Source organism: Numenius arquata, chromosome 8 (assembly GCF_964106895.1).
Source record: "Numenius arquata chromosome 8, bNumArq3.hap1.1, whole genome shotgun sequence".
NCBI classification, from domain to species: domain Eukaryota; kingdom Metazoa; phylum Chordata; class Aves; order Charadriiformes; family Scolopacidae; genus Numenius; species Numenius arquata.
Window position 1 is genome coordinate 6,786,825 of NC_133583.1, and position 22,446 is coordinate 6,809,270.

Here is a 22,446-nt window from a genome sequence, read left to right on the forward strand (position 1 = left end):
AGACAAAGCATGCTAAAAACAGTAAGGCGCTCAGATATTGGATAATAAGGACTGTGTAACCCCCTAGGGAAAATTTTAAAGAATTTGCGCTGTTCAAATGTAAGTCAAAGTTTAAGCCCTTTGAGACTAAATTTCTGCCCCACACAGACAAGGGACCTGGAAGAAGGACTGCTGCAGCATGTCAGCCTCGTGCTGCCCCTTGCATAATGTCACCTTTCTCAAAGCATTTTGCTAAATGCAGAGGTCCCTGAGAAAGTCCCTGGTTCTGCCATGATGAGCCACCCCATGTTAGTTCCTTCCTAGCACGCTCCGGACACAAAGACAGGCTGCCTTGCTGCCACTTCACACACAGGCTTGTACTGCCCTTGTTCTGTTCAAGAACCTCTCTCCTGTGGTAATTTAGATGAGCGTAAGGTCTATTTTATATTTCCATGAGACAGAGGTGCAAGTCGCAGTGCAGCTGCCAGTAGAAGGCAGCACCAAATCCCTGGGATAATTCTGACATGGCAGTCAACGAGAGCCAAAGAGTTTTGACTGCATGGTGAGAAGATCCAGCCACCACGGTACTCAATGCAAAGCCTGTTCAGGCTGCTGGAAGGGCTCTGCATTGACTCTGATAGCCACTGGCCTTTTCACTTAGAGCTGCAGTACAGGGAATAAAAGTGGGGTGTCAGTTACACCCTTACTCGGTCCCTCCGGGAAATGGGAAATATCTAAACAAAAACATTGCAGGACCTTTGGTATGCAAATGGATACTGCACTGTGTCCCAGCACTTTATAAGAAACTAGACTTGTTTCTGTTCTAGTCTTCTCCTACAACATAGAAGAGGATGCACATGGCAGAGCATAGAGCAAAATTTAAAAACCTAGTGTGATTTCACAGCTGGTGTCCACTTAAGCACCCAGAAGTAATTTTCCATTCAGCCCACGGGAACAGGTTTAAACTTCATTTGTGCCATTCACTTCCTTCTTTAGTCCTTCTTGTTCCTCTCTCAAAGGTTCCAGCTCAGGCCCATCCTGTGCAGTTTCTTTGTTCCAGTTATTTCTGCCTTCATTTTCTGTCCTTACAGATTTAGGATCTTCTTCTTTTGCCTTTCTTTCCTTCTCCTCCTTGGCAAGCATACGATAATTATAGTAATTCATGATGAACAGGAAGGTTCCTGCCAGGACCATCACAGCTCCACATTTAATGAACATATATTTATAGTCCCCAAAAGTATCGATTAGAGTTCCTGTAAAACATGTATTAAGAAAAAAGAAAAAAAAAAAGAAACTTGGAGACGAAGGCAGGAATATTGTGTTTTCAGATCCTAAATATAAAAGGACAACCTTGTGGCTTTAGGATAAAATAAGACACTTTCTGGACTTCTGATCTGTTCTACAAATACTCTGATCCTGCAAATACTCCACACATGTTCCACTATATAGCCCGTGGGTAGTTAACGTTGATATAGGTAATACTACCAATAACATGTACAGTTAAGTAGAAAGGGACAAAGAACCTACATTGCAAAGTCTAGACTTTTCAGGCACACCTACTTTTTCCAGGCAGAAATTAAGTCCTCTGCTCTGCAGAGAGTCCTCAGAGTCTGCAGAGAGTCTTTCCATCGACTTCAATGATCAACTACAAGGATGTCCGTCTGACTTGGTAGTCCTCAGGCTGCCAACAAAAGCAGCAGCGTTTGGGAAGACTTTTGTGAGATGGCACCTGGCCACTGGGTCTCGTCTCAGACTCTTGACAAAGACCCTCCAATTTATTCCTTCACGGGTCATTCATCAGCGTTAGAGGGGACTCAGCTTTTGGTCACAGCTGCCCTTTCTGCATTTACACTCGTGATCTAAAGATGAAAGGGCACTGCGTGGAACTGGAAAACATTAGTTCCAGGGAAAGCAAAGATGATGCTGTCAATGTCAGATAATTTCAATGCCAAGACAAATGTGACAGGTTCTTCTCAAAGGTTAATGCCTCTGCTACAGAGTTAGAGAGTAATTGAAGGGAAACGGCTTAATTGAAATGTCAGTGTTCTCCATTATGTCAAAATGTAATGCAAATCTTATTGGGATTATGATCCTGAGCATTAATTCCCATTTACTGGTGCAACACAGACCATTCTTAACATCCCAATCCCTAATTAAAGTAAGACCCACTCCTAACCTGGCCTTCACAGCACAGATAGTCCTCCTTGAAACCGGCCCGTCATCCATTAGCTCTCTGACTTTTTGGAATATGTTCTCCTCCTTAAAAAGAGGGACCTTTAATTACTTCCTGACTGACCCCCTAATGTTGAAAAGCTGATGATTAATTATCCCACTACATTACACTAACAAGGGATTTTATGGCCACCAAATAGATTCCTTGATCACAAAACTAATAATTTTTAACTGGTTTTGCTCAACAGTTCTTCCTGAATCATGCCTAGATGCGGTTTTGGTACACTATTTTCAATGCACTGTGTTTTTCATGTTACTGGTGAAACATCAACCAAATGCTAATTACAACAATTTTTTCTTTTCTACTAATCAGGATCACCTAGAGGTCTCCTAAATAGGTTTCAATGAGAGTTTTAATGAGTAGAGTATTGGAAAATTCAATAGTAGGATAGTCTTGCCTCTTTTCCTTTGAGAATAAGATAAAGTCATAAAACACACTGGGAACAATTTACTTAGTTCATTAAAGCAGAACCCTGCAGTAGGTTATTAAAATGCCAAAGAACCGATAAATTTGCTGCTTATTAAAATGGTGGGGAAAACCCTACAAAACTAATATTACTGATTATTACATAGAACAGTTTTAGCCTCATTAGCAGTCTCTGGTCATTAACTTAATCTTCCACACAGAAAATTATATCATTCAGAAAATGGTAATTTTAAAATTGTATTTTCTTTTGTTTGTCATTAATTAAATAATGAATCTGTAAGACTGCAAGAGGATACAGCTGCTTCTGCCACACTGTATGAGCTACATGGTAATATGAAGAATTAAATGGCTCTGCAAGATGTGCCATACAGAGTATTAGCCAGATCTCAGTTTTGAATCCAGGAAATGGGTTTAAACTGCCTTCTTTCTGTGCATTCTTTAAATTTATTGTGATACTGGCATATCAAAAGAATTAGCACAGTTCAACTTTTATACATCCAAAAAAAGACAGCACACAAAGCCTAATTAAACATTTTAGCATACTTAGAGGTGACCAGTTTCCAAATCAGCTATTCAAGCTTGCACACAGGTGAAATGCAAATTGTAGGACAGGGCACATAGATAGGATGGTATCTGTGCACTGCGAGGATGTCACCTATAAAGTCATTTAATTCATGGCCAACTCAGATTTTATAAGATGCCAGATTCAAATATGGTGTCCTCCAGACACAGTGTGTTCCTTGTAGAAAAAGAAGTGAGCACATCCTATAGAGGGTAAGAAGCAGAATCACTGTTCCCACTTATCTTCAGATGACTGTAAGTCCTGCCAGAGGTTCAATATTGTCAGCATGGACATTTGAGGGTCTCTGCCTTTTGATATTTCAAATCATACTATCCAAAGTAAACATTTTTTTTTTTATTTTCAGAACAGCCTTGAATCTACCCGATGCACTATGACTGAAATCCGTAAGTTGAAGTACTCAGAGCCTTAGAGACAAGTACGAAGGCTACTAGGTTTGAGTCAACAAGAGGATTTCATAGAACTGTTGTGTTTTACTGAGCTTAAATTGTGGTGGAGTCCAGCCTTTTGCGACAGGAGGAGTCTCCAGGAGTCATCATCTGAAGTGCAAGGTTCTTGGTGTTGCAAGAAGTCCCACTCTGTAAGTTCAGTTCAAGTGTTTAAGGGATCAGGGACTGAAAGATCACTCTCCAAACTGTTGACTTCAACTAGAGGACTACACAGAAAGGAGCAAAGAGGAAATGCTGGAGGAGATACCTAGGACCTGCCTTCCCCCTCCAATTACTAGTGGAAAAATGGTGAGTGGGAAGCAGAGAAAAGACAATTGGAATCAATTCTTACAACATGTGCTTGCAAGAGGCTAAATATAATTGACAACCCATTGGAAGCAGAGGAAGAAAATACACTCACCTCCAATAGGTGGTCCCAGCAATATCGTGCAGCACTCCGCAATGGTGACCAGGCCAACAGCGCTTGTGAACCGGGCGGCTCCCACGAGGTCCATGAGCGTTTCAAAGAGCATGGCACAAACCATGCCAAAGGCCAAGCCAAAAAAGACGGAGTAGACGACGAGCCCCGTGTAGCCAGAAGCCAGCGGGCACAGAAGGTGGCAGGTGCCGTTGAAAGCAATGGAGAAGCTGAAAAAGTATTGAATCCGTGGCCTCACCCACTTGCTGTTTGCAACGATGCCAGTGGTAGGTCGGGCAATCATGTCCACGATAGCAAGGATCGAAAGGAGGAAAGCAGCTGAATATTCATCGATGCCGATGTGCTTTGCATAGGGTGCCAAAAAAACAATGGGGGCAAAAAATCCCAGGAACATGAGCACATTTCCGATCAGGTAAATCAAGAATCCTCTGTGCTTAAAGAGGGAAAAATCAAGGTACTGATTGATTTTTTCACAACAGTCCTTTCCTCCTTCCTCTTCTGTTTTGGTCTCCGTGGGGATGTTCACGGGACTACTCATTTCCATGGCATCCTTAGTGACCTCTTCTTTCAGTGCAGCCTTCCCTTCTTCAATTGCCTGGGTTTTGACTGATGCTGTGGCTGCCCCTATGGGTCTGAAGAGAGCTCCTGCCACACAGCAGTTTAATAGAATTGCCCCAAGAATTAAAAAGCTGCCCCTCCAGCCAAAATTGTCAAAAAGGAACTGGTTGAGAGGAGCCAGGGTGCAAAGCATCACGGGGCTCCCCGCCATAGCAAGGCCATTCGCGATGGGTCTTCTCTTCAAAAAGTATTTCCCTATGATTATCACTGATGGCTGGAGGTTGAGAGCAAGGCCAAATCCTGGAACAGAGAAAAATAGTTGAGATGATAGACAAAGGAAGATTTGAGACCCATTTACCCTCAGCTCACTGTTTAAGGCATATTTATGGATAATTGGTCCACTGGTGGCTCTTCAACATGATAGCCCGGATGCAAACTTTGCTCAAGATATCCCTACGCTTCTGGCTGCTGCATTGGGGTAACCAGACCCCAGAGAGACACTTTCAGTCAGAGAACGCCCTTTACTTTTGTACTGCAAATCTCTCGTGTGGCAAACCTAGCACAGAGTTTGCACCAGAACAAATTGAAACTATACCCTTACTGAATGCTGGCTGGTTTTGTCCTGACACAGCAGCCTTGTTGGAGGAGAGAACGGCTCTATTAAAAAAAATGACAACTCCCAGTCTGAGGAAGGTTGTTCTGGCTTGAACAGTGCTAACCATCGAAGCACATACTTCTCACGTGTGGCTGGGGCTGGCACCCCCTTCCATGGGAGGTGGGAACCCAACACTGCTACTGGGCTGACAGTCCTGCACAGAAAATAACATCACCCTCCTCAGCCGCTACTAATTTGGTGGTGTGAGCAATTCAGGTCTGATGCAAAAGATGAAGAGGTCTGCAAGTACACAGCAAAACAGCTATTGAGGATGCTAATTAAACAGGACCCTAGAGTGTTTCTTTTAATTAAAATTTATTTATACTGCATTTAGATATATAAATGGTATTATAAATCTGCCTTGCTAATTCAGCTAGCCAGCTTCTCTTGCACAAGCAAAATCTGAGGGCAGAGACACCAAATGCTGTGATGGTCTCAACTCTGTGGTTCTGTTTGAGAGCACTAATATATACTGTCTTCTTTTCAAACATTTCTATGATGAGCAGTATTTCCTTAAAAAGTTAAATTTTCAGAAGTCCGTCAAAATGACATTTAAAAATCTTGCCACATATTTTCCACCCTATCATCCAGGAAAGAATGAGCCACGATAGAACAAAACAGAAATTTAATCCTTGAAGTGATTATACCAGAGAACATGAATCCTGAAAATAGGGTCATGCAGATTTTTTTCTTGTTCATTAGTCTATATAATTAGTTTGTTTAACTGTGCAGTACATAATTAGGCATATTGCTTTACAGAAGAGAATTTAGAAAGGTCAAGGTCCTCAAAATTAATTAAGGAACACTATCATTAGTCACTGATAGAGTAGAATCCAACTGATGCAGCAGAATTCAACTGATGTTGGATAGCTTCAGTTTGAATGGTTTTACAAAATTACAATTTTTGCCAAGTCTACAATTCGGTTTTTTTTTTAAATTACTTGGAAGTTTACAACATTAAAAACAAATTGAAATGGCAACATATTAAAATTAGCCTTGATATGAAACACATTCTCAGCATGAATGTTTCTAGATAGCCCGTATATTTGGTAGGGCATGTGTTTGGGAAGTACAGTCTGCTCATAGTGCATAAGGGGCCAAATTCACTCCCATGAGAGGACTGACCTGAGAACCATGGAGGCAAAACACAGCCAGGGTTAAAGAACACCCTTGATGGTGCTCAGATATAGGAATGCACCTTCTTTCACCTAAGAAGATGCAACACAGTGAATTAGAGTTTGCTTTAACTCTGTATTTCCCAGGCTGGCAGGTAAGGGCAGCAATTGAACCATCATTTCCACAGAATCATTTTTGGTAGGGTCCTACCACGTGTTGTGCGGAGAAGGAAAATCAGACTGGATGCCAGCTACCCACTTAACCAATAATCAACTCAAATTTTTTTATTACGTGAACATTAATTTGCCAGTCAGACAAATCTAATTTAATATTACCTCATGCTCTTCCCATTAATTAAATTTGGAGAGTTTCAAATTGACTGACTGGAATTTCAATTTACTTTAAGCTTTTGGCTGACTTTAGTTGGAAATATTTATATCCATTTTATTCCAGTTTTCAGAAACTACAGCAGCTTTTCCATGGCTGGAACTGTTACTCAAATAACCACATTTTCTCCCCAGGGATATGACAGAGAGGCCTATCGGTGGTGTTGCATAAGCAGAAGCAAGCTCATGCCAGAAGGAGCGTCCTTCTGTAGATTAAATACATCTCCCTCGTATTAGAAGGAAATAAGTGGTGCTACAGCAGTAAGCTGTGTAGCTATTGATCTCATTTTTACTTAGCAAAGGAAGATCCTACCAGGTATTTCAATGTTCAAGATTTACGGCTGAGGGAAAGACTCTAGTCTCGTTAGTCAACGTGCTTCACCCTAGATCCCATTTTATTTCATGGTGGTCTAACTGGTACAGGTTGAACTAAACTCTGAGCCGTCATTATTGCATTGTATTTAGCTTTGAAATTTGCTGCTACTACCTCAGACTTGGAGAAGAGGTTGCATGCCTAAACACCTGTTTAACGCATCCAGGCTGGCATCTATCCAGGCTGACAGCTTGCAAGCCCCATCTCTTTTTCTAAGCGCTACAGGGAAACAAGTCAGGAAGAGAATATGGGTTTTACAGTGTATGCAATGGGCCTCATGCAGCCCACAGCTCGGTGCCATCAAGGACAGAGCTGGTTCAGAGCTGCCTCCGCCAGCGGAGTGCAGTCCCTGCTCTGCATGCAAATGGGAAAAGACATAATCAAGAAAGCAACTGAGATTGCCGTGTCTAATACCTCCATCGTAAACAGATACTTCCTGCTCCCCTGAAGAGATTTCTATTAATATGCCGAAGGCACAGGACTGTAGCAGGAACCTCCTAGTACCAACTACCTTGTTTTTATCTCCATCCCTGCGCATTACAGGAACATGGTCTTTTACGTCAGTCTGTTTCCTTTCAGGGTAGTAGGAAGGAGTCTAGAGTGTGATGTTTACAGGTTGTTTCACAGCCACTGCAAATCGCCTTTACAGAAGTCTCTCTCCTCGTACAGCAACGCTGTCGCAGCCGTGTGATGAGCGGGCAGCTCCATAATTGCCCTTGAATGCTTCCATGTTAGGCCTGAGCAGTGAAAGCACTTCAAGCGTAATTAGAGGCATCGAGCATGTTAGCAGGGTTATGAGCATCTTCCCTTCTCTGTCAAATTAATATTCCTTCCCCAGCACGTACGCACCGTGCCTGGAAATGATGGGTTATTAGCTAAGACCTCATCCATACAGCTGCCCTCATTTGGTGAGCGGGAGGGAAAGATGTACACAACAAAAAAATGTGCTTTGCTCTGAGGAACCATCACATCATTAAAGATGAGGGAGACGGGGGGGCAGCTTTGCCCCTGTATCCTGTCACTGGCACGAGGGTTACATGTGTACATCGAGCACAGCTCATACTACCAACTCTGTGACAGGCAATGGACCAGATTTCAACCAAAAAAGAGCAGGGTCTTCATAAACTCTAGGCCCATTAGGGTCAGGCACAAAATTGCTTCCTGGCATGTTTTTAGACAAGTACCTTTGAAAACAGGAGTCGCTGCCTTCCTACAGCACTGTTCCTTCTCTGAGCCCTTCTGCTCACCAAAATGCATATATTTTTAGCAAAGGATTTATGGTTTTCTTGTGCTAATCCAGCATTAGTCAACTTGCTAGAGGACATTTGTTTAGCAAGGAATGATGCAAGCTTATGCATCGATAAATATTGAATTTATCCATGGGAGACATTAGTTATTTTTATTTCTCATTGCTTTGTTTCTAGAATCTCTTTCAAGGAATCTGCAAGACTTATGTAGTCAGTAATAACACAGTTTCATCTAACTACAGTGACTCTGCTTAGAAAGAGTAAGGTTTAAAAGAGGGAATCCTACATGGGGATTTATTCACTACTGTACAGACCTAACGAAGCAATATTGGGGTAGGAGAACAGGGTGACAAACTTTCTGTCCCAATTTACTTTGCTAGTGGCTGGTTTTATTGATTTTAAATGTTGAGCTCGCGCTTTTCGTGCTCAGAAAGCAGCAACACTTAACGTGGCTGCAGAGAGATAGGGAACATTCATTAAAACATACACCTTGCAACCTCAAAAGCCAATTTTGAACTCATTGTGTCATGTTTTCAGGCAGATGTCCTAGCTGCACTGGAAGAAACCTTAGCCAAAATAATCAAACAAAAATGCTTACAATTAAGCATCTATAGTCACACAGGTGGAGAACTCTAATTCATCTACTTTTAAAAGCAATAACCCAGCACCTGCAGGCTTTAAAGATGCTGGACTGAGCCTATGCCTTCTCCTATTTGAGTTTCTGATAAGGAAGTTCATATTTCAATACAGAAAACTCAAATTATAACTTCAATAAGGAAATACAGATATTTTTTTTCTCAATATGGAGAATATTATACAATTTCAGTCAACTCTAGTGGTCATTATTTTCAGATAAAGGACCTCCTAACCTCACAAGCAAGCAAAGGGCAAGTAAACCGAATCTAATTTCATATATCTCATAGAGGAAATATTATGCACAGTTCTATAGGAACACAGGTGCTTTCTTCATAGTCGCACTTGTATCTTGAAGGGCTTGCCTTGCCCAGAGCAGAGCACAGTCAACCCGTGTTTACTTCAGCAGGAGCTGAGGGTGCTGGTGGCCACCCTCACCAGTGCCTCTGGCCAAGAGCACTCATCTGCAAAGAGCACGTCCCCTGCTAAGATCCCGCACGCGAGGTTCAGCCAGGAAGGCAGCACTTAGTGGGGAATACGCTCTTTGCTAAAGTTAATCTGGACCAGTTAAACAAGGGAGGGCCCTTGTCCCACCAGCTTTTTATCCCACCAGGTTCCCATTGTGTTCAGCTGAGGTGCCCAAGTGTGGACACCTCAAGCCATCAGAAGTGAACCCCAAGCCCAAGTGGAAAGGAGACGCTTTCTTCTTACCTGTAATGAAGCCCACACAGATGTAGAGCTGCAGGATGCTGGTGCAGAAGGCGGCTGAGACCATCCCAATGCCACACAGCAGGCCTCCAAACATAACCACGGGGCGGCTGCCATAGCGGTTCACTAGAATACTGCTAATGGGACCTGGGGAAAGAGTGGAAAATGTTCCTTGAGGAAAGTATCTTCTGACAGAAGGGCATGTTTGACACAAAGCAGGTAAAACTCTGCCATATTAACGCCCCTGCGGTGCTGCTGACAGCTTCTAAGGGGACTTCAGGAAGAAAATGGAAAAAGGGAGAAAGATGATCCGCACTGTGTGGAGATGGCAGCATGTCCCATGCCGCACGGGGGCTGTGTGGTTGGTGACAGCTCCTGCCCCCAGGACTTTAAAGTGTCATCAGAGAATGCAAACAGCGGCAACAGATCAGGTGAACACGTGATCCCAACGTAGGCACTTCTTGATTTATGATGATGCTGAACCATACACACAAAGCACTGGCTCATATTACGAGGCTGATATGAATACTGTTACATTTTGAATGCCTCTATTTAATGTAATTCCGATACTGCTGACCAGGAGGGAAGCTTTAGCAGAACAGTTGTTAATTAAATATTAATAGCAGTCTATGTAGGTAGAAACAGTTTGGGATGACGGATTAGCCAGAGCTCAAAAGAACCAGTTTGGTCTTGCATTTATGTAAAGAGGTGGTTCAGAAAAGTGCAAAATTATGAAAGAGGGAAATGGATTAACAAAGACTGCGCGCACTGAAAGGAAGCATTGAAATCTGAGGAAGTGGACCATGCCAGCAGCTTTGGGTGGAGGAGGAAAGAAGGGAGGTCTTGTGTATAATAGTCTCAACTAGCTGGAGAACCAGTAAAAATCAGAATCACAGAATAACATATGTCGGAGGGACTTTGAAGGTCTCGGGACCAGCCCCTTTCCCAAAGCAAAGCCAACTCTGATGTTCAATCAGGCTGAGAAGTCAGAACTAGAGAAAACGAACTGAGCAGGAAAGATCAGTCCAGAAGTCAAGCTATGAGATGTAAGGAAAAGATTCTGCGTTACTCAAAAACCCCGAACGACAATGCTGCAAAAATGATGCTGGAAATGAGGTGGGGGATACAGGCAGCATTGAGTACGTTATCTGACCTGGCTGTTGCTGGCTACTCAGCACACAGCCCAGTGCGCCTGTTTGTCTGCCTGTATTCCTGGCATTATGAACAGCCCACACCGTCCACATACAGATTACTGGAAACAGGTATTTTAACCTTACAGGCATCTCTCAAGAGTTTGACTGTGGGATCTACCTCACCGCAGAGCCACTTGGTAGGATATTTATCTTTGCTTAAATAATATCAGCCAGAAATAGTGCCAGAGCTCTTTTCAGACCCAGCAAACCATGGTGTGCTTGAGCACAGAAGCTAGACCCCAAAACCCCAACCCTCAGCACAGCTGACAGTTTCCAAACAAGTTTTCAGCTGTTATAATGTGCAAGAATAAAAAACAGTCGGCATGACTGGTTTAATCTAGGGAATGAAGTCCATTGCTACATCTGTAACACGCAAAATACTTTCCACAAGATGTCTAAGGTCAAACCACTCGTAAATTAAATATACACAAGCACAGTTTTAACAGCATCTCTATCACTGAGTGATCTGCGAACTGGCCTCATCGAATGTAGCACCCAATTAAAATTTCTGTGAGTGCATAATTACATGAAGAGGGTTTTTTTTTTCTCCTAATCCTGTAACTGGATTCACATGCCTGCATCCTTTTGCTGCACAGAGCACTACAGAATTCAATGAGAAGTTCTAGGGAAAGAGATCCATATGTCAAATCAGCACAGCAGGAAAGGGACCCCTTTCTCACTGAGTTTTCCCTGGTCAGAACTTGGACTTGCATCATGCTTGAGCTGGTCTCAGTGTGTCCCATAACTCAATAGATTGAGCCAGTGTTCCTCAGAAAGGCACCACCACATTCCTCTGCAGCCTAAGGGCACACAACTCTTCCATTTTTCAATTTTCCACATGTCCGCATTTCTCCAGAATCAATCTAATTACTTGGCTAAGAAAATGTGGTTTCAATTACCCCTCCTGCTGGAAGAGGGCTTTCACATGAGCCCTAAAACTACAGGATGTTGTACCATGGAGCAGAGCATTTAAAGCCCACAGGATTTCTGCTAAGGCCGTTCTCCTGCCCTGATTCAGGGCAGTTCCTGGCGAGAGAAGCCCCTGCTATGAGAACTAAAACAAAATACTCATTTATGTCCCACTCTTGCAGCATCCACCTCGGGAGAAGGGGAATAAGGATCTGCATCCCTCTCACTCCAGTCCATAAGCTGTCGTATTGGCTTCCCCCTTCAGTAAGGATGGGTTTGGACCATGACAGCAGATGTTGAACGGGAAAGGGCTGAGGGTGGGACACATTCTGCTCTGCTTCCCAGCTACAGGGACAACCCAGGGTAGAGGCTGGAATAGGTGAAAGAAAAAGTTCATATCCCAATCACTGGCTTTCCAAATGAGAGCGCCCTTCCTGTGCCTCTGGGGCAGCCTCCATGAACGTGCAGTGTCCTCCACAACATCCCAACTTCCCAGCGATCACTTGTTAAGCCACAAGACTGCAATTGCTGCCTGTTCTTGTCTTTTGTGATCTCTCAGCAATGCTTTACAGCAGGTCTGCATGACCTTCAGCACACAGCCTTCATCTGCTGTAACCAGCGTTATCAGTTTTACAGGGGGATAATCAGTCCCACTTGTTTGCCAGTCCAGGTGGGAGAGCTGTGGTCTCAAAGATGTTATCTGCCTGGGCTGGGCCGAGCTCACAGGAGACTGTGATGAACTTCAGAAGAAACATAAACCTTTCTCCTTCACATCCTGAAAGCTTAAGTCCACGGAGCCTGCTTTCCTAAAGAAGCTCAGAGCACAGGATCACAGCACACACACGTGAGCCACAGCATTTGATCTCCCTGACCAGCCTCACCCACACAGGACCAAGGGTCAGAGACCTCTAAGATAGTGTGCAGCCAGTTAGAAAACAGGAGCAGAGCATCTGGACTAAACATTTCCAGCCACTGGAGAATCCACAGAAAAGGCCATGATGAGCACTCAACCCACAGGGACAGCATCAGCTAGACTTACACTTTAAGAGACACCAGAGAATCCGAACCAAGGTCTCAAACGGTTGGGAAACCAAACTTCCCTGAGATGCTGCTCAGAGGGGCGAAGGTTTTGTAATAGTCCTGAGCAGACCTTTCAAATGCACTGAAGCAAATGCAAAATCACATCCCCAAAATTACTTCCACTTAAGTCATTTGGACCTACAGAAACGTCCATAGGCTTTAACGGAGCAGCCTTTCAAAAGCTGTCCCATCTCAGGGCAGAAACCGGCGCACGCAATATGTCACATAGAGGTGCACACTTCAGCTCACAAACCCTGCCAACATGGGCAGGCGTAGGGAGCACAGACACACCTTCACCCTGCCCGGATGTCTCCAGCGATCAGCATCACACCCAACAGACCCAAACACACCTCTCCTGCCCTGCTCTGCCACCCGCAGTGTATCTCTCGTAGGGGGGGCTGATTAGCCATCAAGCATTAGGTAAGTTTAACAGCAGTGTTCTGGGGAGCTTCGGAAAACATCAAATAGCTCAAGTCAAGACAAAGGAATTAAGAAGAGGGAGCAGCAAAGCCAGCACCGCAGTTGTGGGAAATAGGAAACACGATTACTGCTTTGCTTGCAGCTACTGCAAAAATTAAAAGTGTGACAGCCCCTGGAAACACGGTGGAATTGAAAAGCGGGACCTGTCATTCACCAGTTATTCAGTCTGCATGAAAAGAATAAAGATGTTGTATATTACCACACAGAAACCAATTATGGCAACAACGTGTGCAGCTTAGATCCCAAGGCACCTTTACTTGTTAATACCTGCCTGGTCAAAGGTGCAGGAACCACAGGCTCCCTGTCCTGGCATCCGAAGTAAATCATCCATCCTTCCTGCGAGCCAACAGCAGAAGCTAACAGGAGTTGGGGTGATTTTGGCCTCTTAATTTACAGAGTCAGGTGAGGACAGGGCAAGAGAAACAGCTGGCAAAGCTCTCAGAAAGCCGCCATTTACCTGGCTTGACCTTGCAGAAGCAGCCACACAAACGCTGTCAAGAGTCCCTGAAAAGTCATGTCAAGGAGCAAAAGCCACCTCAGCTGCTGAGTGTGTCCCCGGCGCATGGCTTCTCAGGGACCAGAGCAGCCAGAGCTAGTGCCACCCAGCCAGCGCTGTCCCCACAGCCCCACCACCACGGTGGCATTGCAGCTTCCAATGAAGAAATTAGAAGTAAAATTTAGTCACTCCCTTGCACCCCAATACATTACATGGGCAAGGCTGATGACACAGGAGTGCTGGCGCTTCTTTGCAGGAAGGGATGGCATTTCCACCCACCCACCCCTAGGAAACAAGGTGCCCCTTCCACAACCCAGCAAGTGGCTTCTTCCATCACGATGAACTTCCAGCTATGGGGATCATTTATCATTCATCGCGAGGGGATGACATGAGACAGCAGAGGACACAGGGAGGATGCTGAGCCTCATCCTCCTGCTGGCTTCGCTCAGAGCTGTGCCTGTGGCTCTGCACCTCCCCTGGGTCACGGGGCACTGACAGGGGACACGATCTCTGGTGGAGCTACCATCAGCCCTGGGTAAAAGCAAGGAAAGCCAGCTCAGAAATGCCTTGTTTTACACCTTAATCCCTTGCAAAGCAGGGTGCATATAAAGGGGGTTCTGCCTGCAGTAAACTCTGCAGTCTGGAGAGCAACAATTTGCACCTAATATCCCCTAAAGATGCTGCTGGGATCATGGCACTCCTGGAAGACTGATGTAATGTAAAGTACTATCGTCAGCCCATATAAATCATGCTGGTTTAGTGCCTGTCCTGTATAAAGCCTCTCTTTTCTCATACCTGTGGCAGATTTCCATTCGTTGTTAGCTGGTACATGAAAGGCCATGTCAAAGAAGCTGATCTTGGTGGCAAGCAAAACACAGGAACTCGCCAGTGGGAAATAAAGCAAGCCCTAACTCATTTGTTAGCTTGTCCAATTACTTTTCACCTTGAGTTGTGTTTGCAGAAGTGAAAAGGACCCTGAAGAGGAGACTGTAAAACCATAAAGAAAATGCAAAATACCCTGGACTCTCCTCTCTCCTCTTGCACAAAAGCCAGGCCATCTTGTCATTTATTCTTTCTGAGCTGCTGAACTATGATCCAGAGAGGACCATAATGCAGAGTTGGCATTTAACAAGAAATATCAATCCAGACTGGTTTAAACTCTTGCAAGTACAACAGTGCTCAAAAAATAGACACCTGAATTGCCTTTCTGTTTTCCTCAATAAGCCTTATGAATTTTTTATGAGCTGCAAAACTTCCAGTGTTGGTGTAAAACACCAATGTATTTTTAACAAGGACTAGAACATTCTTCTCTCCCATACCTCTGACCATATATATATATCTATCTCCTGTATTTGTAAAGTTTGGTTTGTAATTTATTTTAACTAACCTCATACTGAGAGAAACAGTTTTCCCCCTTTTCGGGGGAACCTAGCTTGGATGAATTTCTGCTGAAATATTTCTGTGCAGGGCTCTCAGAGAAACAGCCAAGAGCTCAGACCCTGAAAGACAGACCCCATAACCCAGAGGCTTCCATGCAATGTGGGTTTTTTCCAGGTTTCACAAGACTGGCCTTCTGACAGTGTAAAGTGGCACAGAGCCACTGCAAACATCATATGTCTGCTGGTAAGACCATTTGATGGCCGTGAAGGTGATAAAATAGCAACACTTTAAAACAGTCCACTGCATGGACCCCAGTACTGGCAGATTTGGGACCACCAGTGCCCTCATCACTGGGGCTGCAACATGCAGCTCAGCTTTTCCGTCTTTTCCACAGTGGCAAGTGGCTCTAAAGAGCTGTTACCGCACACAGGGACATTGGTCAGTACCAAAAGAACTGCCCAAAGAGTTAATATTTTCCAAACTGCTGTGAAAACACAGATAATACTGAGGAACTCAGCACGACATGACTGGCGTTGACTACGTGGGGTCGCTGGGGACGTAAGAAGGAGCGGAGTGTACTCAGCTGGGAGGAAAGGGGGGGAAATCATTTATACTAATAAAACAAGGTCTATTATTAAACTAGTAGTAAAACAACGACAGGAGCAGGCCTGCAATTTCCTCAGTAATAATCTCATTCCCTCGGTGGAATAACAACACTGCCTTTGGCCTCGTAATTTATCCAACAGGGTACCAGCCCATTGTAACAGAGCAACCTCCTCATTACCTCGCAAATGAAAGCAAGTGCCCCCGCGTTATTAACACGCTGCCAGAATCCACCAGCCTCCCGAGGCGGAGGGGATCAGCGGCAGCAATCAGCACCCGGTAACGATGCACGGCCCGAAAGCGGCCATGAGAAAACAAGGATCACAGTGGCAAAGGCAGGGGGTAAAGGATGAGAGGGTTAAAACCTGCAGCCTTACAGGCTTTGGCCTTGCTAGAAGAGAAGTCCAAGGTCCAGGACGTGGATGGCTCATGCTCTGAAGTGTTTGTCACCAGGGCTTGGAGAGCTGCTGCTCACCAGCTGACCCATGGTAACTGAGCCCTGCATGTGCCTGCTCCAGATCACCAGAGAAGAATCGCTGGTACCTGGTAATAATTATTATGTATTAATAGTCTCAGCTGCTTGGTTCAGATGGCTTGTTTTGAACCCGCAATGGCCAAGGAGCCCACACACAACTGGTTCTTCCTCAGGCAGTGCTGCTGGAGACAGGATGGCCATGCACGCCGGTGCTAGAAGACAAGGGGCAGCAAGCAAACGCCCCAGGTGACAGACGTGGTATCAAATACCCCTCTGCCAGACCCCAAAGGGCAACTTCCAAAGGCCCATCCACCCCTAAACTGCCCTGATACCTTCTGATAGTATTACTTTGCACTACAAATAATAACTTTTTAAATAAGGAGCCTGAAGTCCAGCATATGCAATAGCAGCTTCAACTGCTAACCAGTCACCAGAAGCTGCCTTTGAGGCCCCATCCCTGGAGGTGTTCAAGGCCAGGCTGGATGGGGCTTTCGGCAGCCTGGTCTAGTGGGAGGTGTCCCTGCCGATGGTAGGGGGGTTGGAATTAGATGATCTTTAAGGTTCCTTCCAACCCAAACCATTCTATGATTCCTCGTCGGTGAGGAAAATGGTCTGTACATCAAAGGGGGCAATGGCTGCAGTTTCAGCACAACCCCAGTGAGATGCATTACTCAGTCATCAGACTGGTCAGTCCGGGCTCTGTGGTGCTGGGTCCCAGGCAGGATTGGCACCATCTCCAGCTGAGAAGGCACTGGGTACAATGATCTGGTGCAGAAACCAAGCCACGGCAGCCCTCCCTCCCCTGCACCCACCAAGCACGTCCTTGGGAACCCAGGGACCCTGACCACCCATCAGAAATACACGCACTTACCACAGCAGCAGTAAAAAAAAAAAAAAAAAAAAAAAAAAAGAAGAAAAACAAAGCAGATGAGGCCCAAGCTTCAGAAAGACAAAGTGTCCTGTTCCTTATCCAGCAATCTTATCTGATCAGTGCTTGGGCATTTCAATTTCCAGATTACACAGCTGACACGTGCTGCTCCTGCGGCACATGGAGGAGCCACAGGCCAACAGCTCCAAAATTGGGGCTGAAGCCAAGGTCCTTCGTGTCACTTCGCATTTAGGCAATTAAATAACTGCTCCTGCAAAGGGATGGTGTCGCAGGTGCCGAGCACGCAGCTGCCCGTGCTCACTGGGCTGCTGGTTTGGCTCTCAGCCATGGAGCAGATCACAGCTGATGGCCTTCAGAAGGTCACAATGTCACATTTTTTTTACTTTCCCATGATTTTTATAGCTAACCTTTTGCTTTGTCAGGACCGCAGACTTTTTTCCCTTCTGTCACTTGAAGCCCAGCTGCAGAACATGAGTCCCCTACGCAGCTGAAGGACCTTTTCCCTGAGATCAGCAGCCCTTCGTTGCTGGTCCAAACATGCTGCTCTACAAGCAAATTGGCCCCTACCTGGTCATGCTCTCCACGGGGCTTTGTTCACCTCCTGGAAGCCCTGCATAATTTGGCCAAGAGACCGGTTATGCTGGAGAGCCATCCAGGGGTGGAAAAGCTGCAGTGCTGTGGGACAGGTTGGCATCAATGCTCTCGCACTCCTTTCTACAGCAGCACACAACACACATGCTGTACTGACCAGGGGAAGAAGCTTTCAGTGTTTGAACTTCACTCATGGGAGCGGATTATAACTTGCTCTGGGCTTAACACCTGCCTGCGAAGCATTAACAACCCCCCAACCAAAACTCTTCACTTTCTTGTTCCTAGTTCTTATTAATCTCAGTTTTTATTAAGTCTATCACATCTCTATTACTGCTGCCTGGTGACCTTGCTAGCTCCAATGAAGGGCGAAATGATAAAGCTTTGTGACCAAGTCCACGAACACAGAAATATTTCACCTGAACCTATAGTGCTATTATCGCTCTTAAGTAGAACAGGGCTATTTAAAAAAATAAAAAATATAAGCACATACGTGGTGACCTTGCAGGGCTTGAGCGCTCTCTGAGAGTCAGAAGTATATGAATCTGCAGCGCAATCCATTACAGAAATCAAATCATTCCTCATCCGGCTTTCTTAACAAAATCCAGGATCATAATGGTGCTGCTACCCCGGGGACTGCCCCAGCGTGGGAAGACGTCTTGTTTCAATGACACAGGGAGGCTGATTGACTTTTGGTGGGACTCCAAGAGGTGGTGATGATAAGCAAAAGGATGAAGTCCAGCACTCGGCAGCAGAGCCGCAGGTACACAGGAGCACCTGCCTGGGCTTGGGCCATGATGGCAGGATGCCGCGTATCTACTGTGGATAAACAGAGATATTCCTTTTATTTCAGCCTATGCAAAACATCCAGGTGGAAAAGAACATGCCTAGGGAAAACCTAGTGAAAGCCCTACTTGAGAACTTTTGTTGAACCAACACTGTAAAAACCTAAGTAGAGAGAGCTGACATTTCTGCAAATATCGTCTGTCCTCCCCTCCTCTCCTTCTCCTCTCTTGTAACCCTCGCTCAGCATGAAGGGCTGATGAAGGAGATGCTCATGTCATTTCGGACACCCTCAGGTGACTGAGGCATCCCACAAGGTGGTCAGACACAACACAGGACCCAGAGGACACAGGTGCTGGATTCCTGGAAAGACCAGGAAAGCAGCCAGCTGCGCTCCACAGATCTGCACTACATCCACATGGGCTGAGCATCCCGGATGCAAACCACGCCCAGGTACTGACCCTTTTGTTTCTCTGCTAAGCCCATGTTATAGAAAATGATGGGAAGCTCATAGTGCAACCATAACACACAAGGATAACCCCTTTGTTCTTTAGGAGCGATGCTGCTCGTGTGGGAACTCACAGATTTTGGGATCTGGGTTTTTCAAAGAACAAGAAAAAGCCCCCAGCGCATGCTGCGCAGAGCATTTCTCAGCAGCAGGGGATGAAAACAGCAGCAACAGCCCGTGAGCACAGGATCCGGGAGAGGACTCGTGCCTTGCAGAGATTATTTCTTAAACCAGACGACAGCCCCATCAGCTGCTCCACACAGAGAACCTGTTCTCATGCAAGCAGCTCTCTTCCTCGCGGCGAGGGGGATGCCCAGCCGTTTGGGACTCCACACGCAGAAAATCCACTGCAAAAGGCTGGGCAATGCACAAGACACAATTTTGCCAGGCAGCCCCATCACCAAGCTTTTAGCAGGAAACACAGTAAAGCCTCCACTGGCCAAGGAACGTCCTGCCCTGGCGCTTGTGGTCCATCAGGCAACGTCTGAGCCAAAACTGGCTTGCAGAGAGCTTGCACCTCCTGAGGCCTGGCCAGGGCTCTGCCCCCATTTGCTGCTTGGCTGAAAAAAAACCCCACACCTCCCTTCCCGTGCCTCAGTTTCCCCATTTGAGTGCTGTGGTACTTCCCAACTATTTGCAAGCACTTGGGATGGGTGGAGAGCCCTGGGTGAGGCCTTCTGGAGGCAGAGAAGGTTTTGATGAAGTTTGGACCAGACCAGAAGAGAACATTGGCAGTTTTGATTAAGTTAAAAACTGCAGAATCAAACTTATTATTAATATAGCTTTACACCACTGCATGTTGTAAGGTGCTTTCTAAACCTGTCACTGCAATTTATCATGCTAGCAGTGTAATAAAATACAGCTATAAAATTTTGGATTAAATGTTCAAGGTCAATGGTCGACTTTCAACTTCCCAATCTCTTCCTTGCTGCTTTAGCAGATGCTCTATTAAGCAGCTACAAGCTCTGGGAGAAAGTTTCTTTGGAGAAAAGTCTCAGTTGTGGAATATTTCCAGAATTAAATCTTGAGACATTTCATCCAATTACAAAACAATCAATAATAAATAACAAGAGTAGTAAACATTGGTGGCTGGCTTCGGGATAAAGCTTTTATTTGAGCAATGCTCTCATTTCTCTTGTGTTTGCAAAAGGTGGTTCTCTGCACCTGTCTTGGAAAATAGAAGGTGATTCCCTAATTTTAATAGAAATTTGGATCTGTAAGAACAGCACCCTGGGGATTTTGGGGGGGAGTATTACAGCAGCAAATAGTGAGACTGAGACCAAGACTCCACTGCACCACATACTGAATCAAAACAATGTATGGCCCCGCTGCAACTTAGCTTTTTCTGTATTAAGGGGCAACAGAAGCAGCACAAATTTACATCTACAAACTGTATGCAAACATGCACAAGGCTTAGCTGCACAGCAATTGCAAAAGAAAGAGTGAGATTCTTCAAAATGAGGAAAAAAATATGGTCAGGTGTCTCCTGGTGTAGCCCCAGCTATTCAAGCTTATCAGCTGAAATGACTCTGTGTCAGGATCTGGTCTCTGAGTTTCACTCAGATGACTTCTGTGGTTTCATTACAATGATGGAAGGAGCATTTTGACCATGCAGTCACCATAAAAAAATCCCTGAAAATGCAGATACTTTCCTAAGTATTAAATTATTCTCTCTACTCCGGTACATGTGCAAGAAAGCCGGCTCATTGTTCAAGCTCTAACAGTTGGCCATAATAAAAGACATTACTTCTTCCCACGATCCTTACCTCTCTTATAGCCTTAGAGGAGACCGTAACAGCTACAAGAACATTGCTGCTATTAAATTAGTGGCATCAGTATTTCTTATTTTTAGAATGTTTGGCTGCTTCCCCCGATGCTGAATAGGCCAACTAAATTACTAGCAAATTAATATTGCTTATCTTTTCTTTCCTGGGAGCTCAACTGCCTCCTGTTTTCCCCGGGTAATGGTTATCTCCACGGACTCATCTGTGGCCCAGCTTGAAATGTGTCACCCTTAAAAATGGGAAAAGGGCAGCTCAGTTTGGTACTGTGAACACGACATGGGCTTACGGCCCAAGTCAGGAGGCGTGAAGGCCAAAGGTTTTAGTTTTTGCAATTATATTATTTAAGATTGTCTCCCTGAACAAAACTCATCCCTGCACATGAGGAAAGACCTCGGGAGCTTTGGTTGGCATGGCATGGCATAGTCCAAGAAGGCAGTTTTGCAAAAGGAAACCCTGCCAAGGACACGCAGCAGCACAATGGGTGCCCCCTTGATGCTCCACATTTTGACAATGTTGACGTGTCCTCTTCACCCCCAGAGCATGGTACCGGGCAGCTGAGGTGCAGCTGAAAGCACCTTTAGGGAAGGATGATGGCATCTCCCCTGGTCCGTTATGGACAGATCCTGGTTCCTTTCCTTTCCATCTGGCAAAGACTCTGCTCTGTAATACTCTTCTCATTTGGGGTAAGGAATGAGCTCTTTGCCCATGAAAAAAAAAAAAAAGAAAAGAAACATTGCAAAACAGAAATCCTTTTTTTATCAGATTGAGAGGGTTTTACCCTGCAGGGTTTGGTCAGAGAAAAGCAATGTTCCCTCGTGCTCTTCACTCACAAACCTGCTGGTTTGCCCTCTGCAACTGGAAATGTGGAATTGCTGAACACGAACACTGGCAACAACTACAAGTACCCTATCATAAAGTCCAGGCTATCCACTTTACTGCACACTAATCTGTTTTACTACTTGCATTATAGTGACAGAATTGTTTTCTGCAACCTAGTTCAGATTAAGAAACTGGGGGATAAGACACATTAAAACTTCTGCAATATATATTGCCAGAGCCTCGGCTGGTGTAAAACAGCTTCCTAGGGGAATTAAGCAAAAAGTGAAGGGCAGAAACAGTCTCGGCTGCTGCTTTTTCAGTCTTAGTCTGAAAAACTGGAACTGCTCTGGTGCTACAAGCCAAAGCCTCAGGTGGTCACTGTAAATCTGCATCCACGCTGTCAAAGTCAACAGAGCTACTCCAGCGGAGATTTGTGAGTTCGTGTGAGTATTTTGAGAAAACACGCTTCATTTGCATTATTTACAAAATGCAAACATAAGCTCTGTCACACAGTAAGCAGCACAGCCTAAAAACAAGTCACGCCAAGGAACCGAGGGATGGTTTCCTGAGGGTGTTTGCAAACAAAAGCTGCTGTCAGTGAGAGCATCAGACCCTCCGTGCCCTGCCAAGGTGCTAGGTGGCGTGGCTGCCCCGAGCTCCTGGGGACGGAGGGAGCCCAGCAGGACAGCCAGGACAGC

At 45.2% G+C, this 22,446-nt stretch overlaps 1 protein-coding gene across 1 annotated transcript in view; it reads right to left on the reverse strand.

Annotated features, from left to right (window-relative positions):
* Positions 1-939: 939 nt before the first annotated feature.
* LOC141467220 (monocarboxylate transporter 2-like) overlaps positions 940-22,446 on the reverse strand; it is a 30,046-nt gene continuing 8,539 nt past the window's right edge. The window contains exons 3-5 of the mRNA XM_074151669.1: positions 9,765-9,908; positions 4,068-4,943; positions 940-1,232 (exon numbers count right to left, since the gene is read on the reverse strand). Coding sequence (XP_074007770.1) covers positions 940-1,232; positions 4,068-4,943; positions 9,765-9,908 — 1,313 coding nt within the window. The remainder of the gene's footprint in view (positions 1,233-4,067; positions 4,944-9,764; positions 9,909-22,446) is intronic.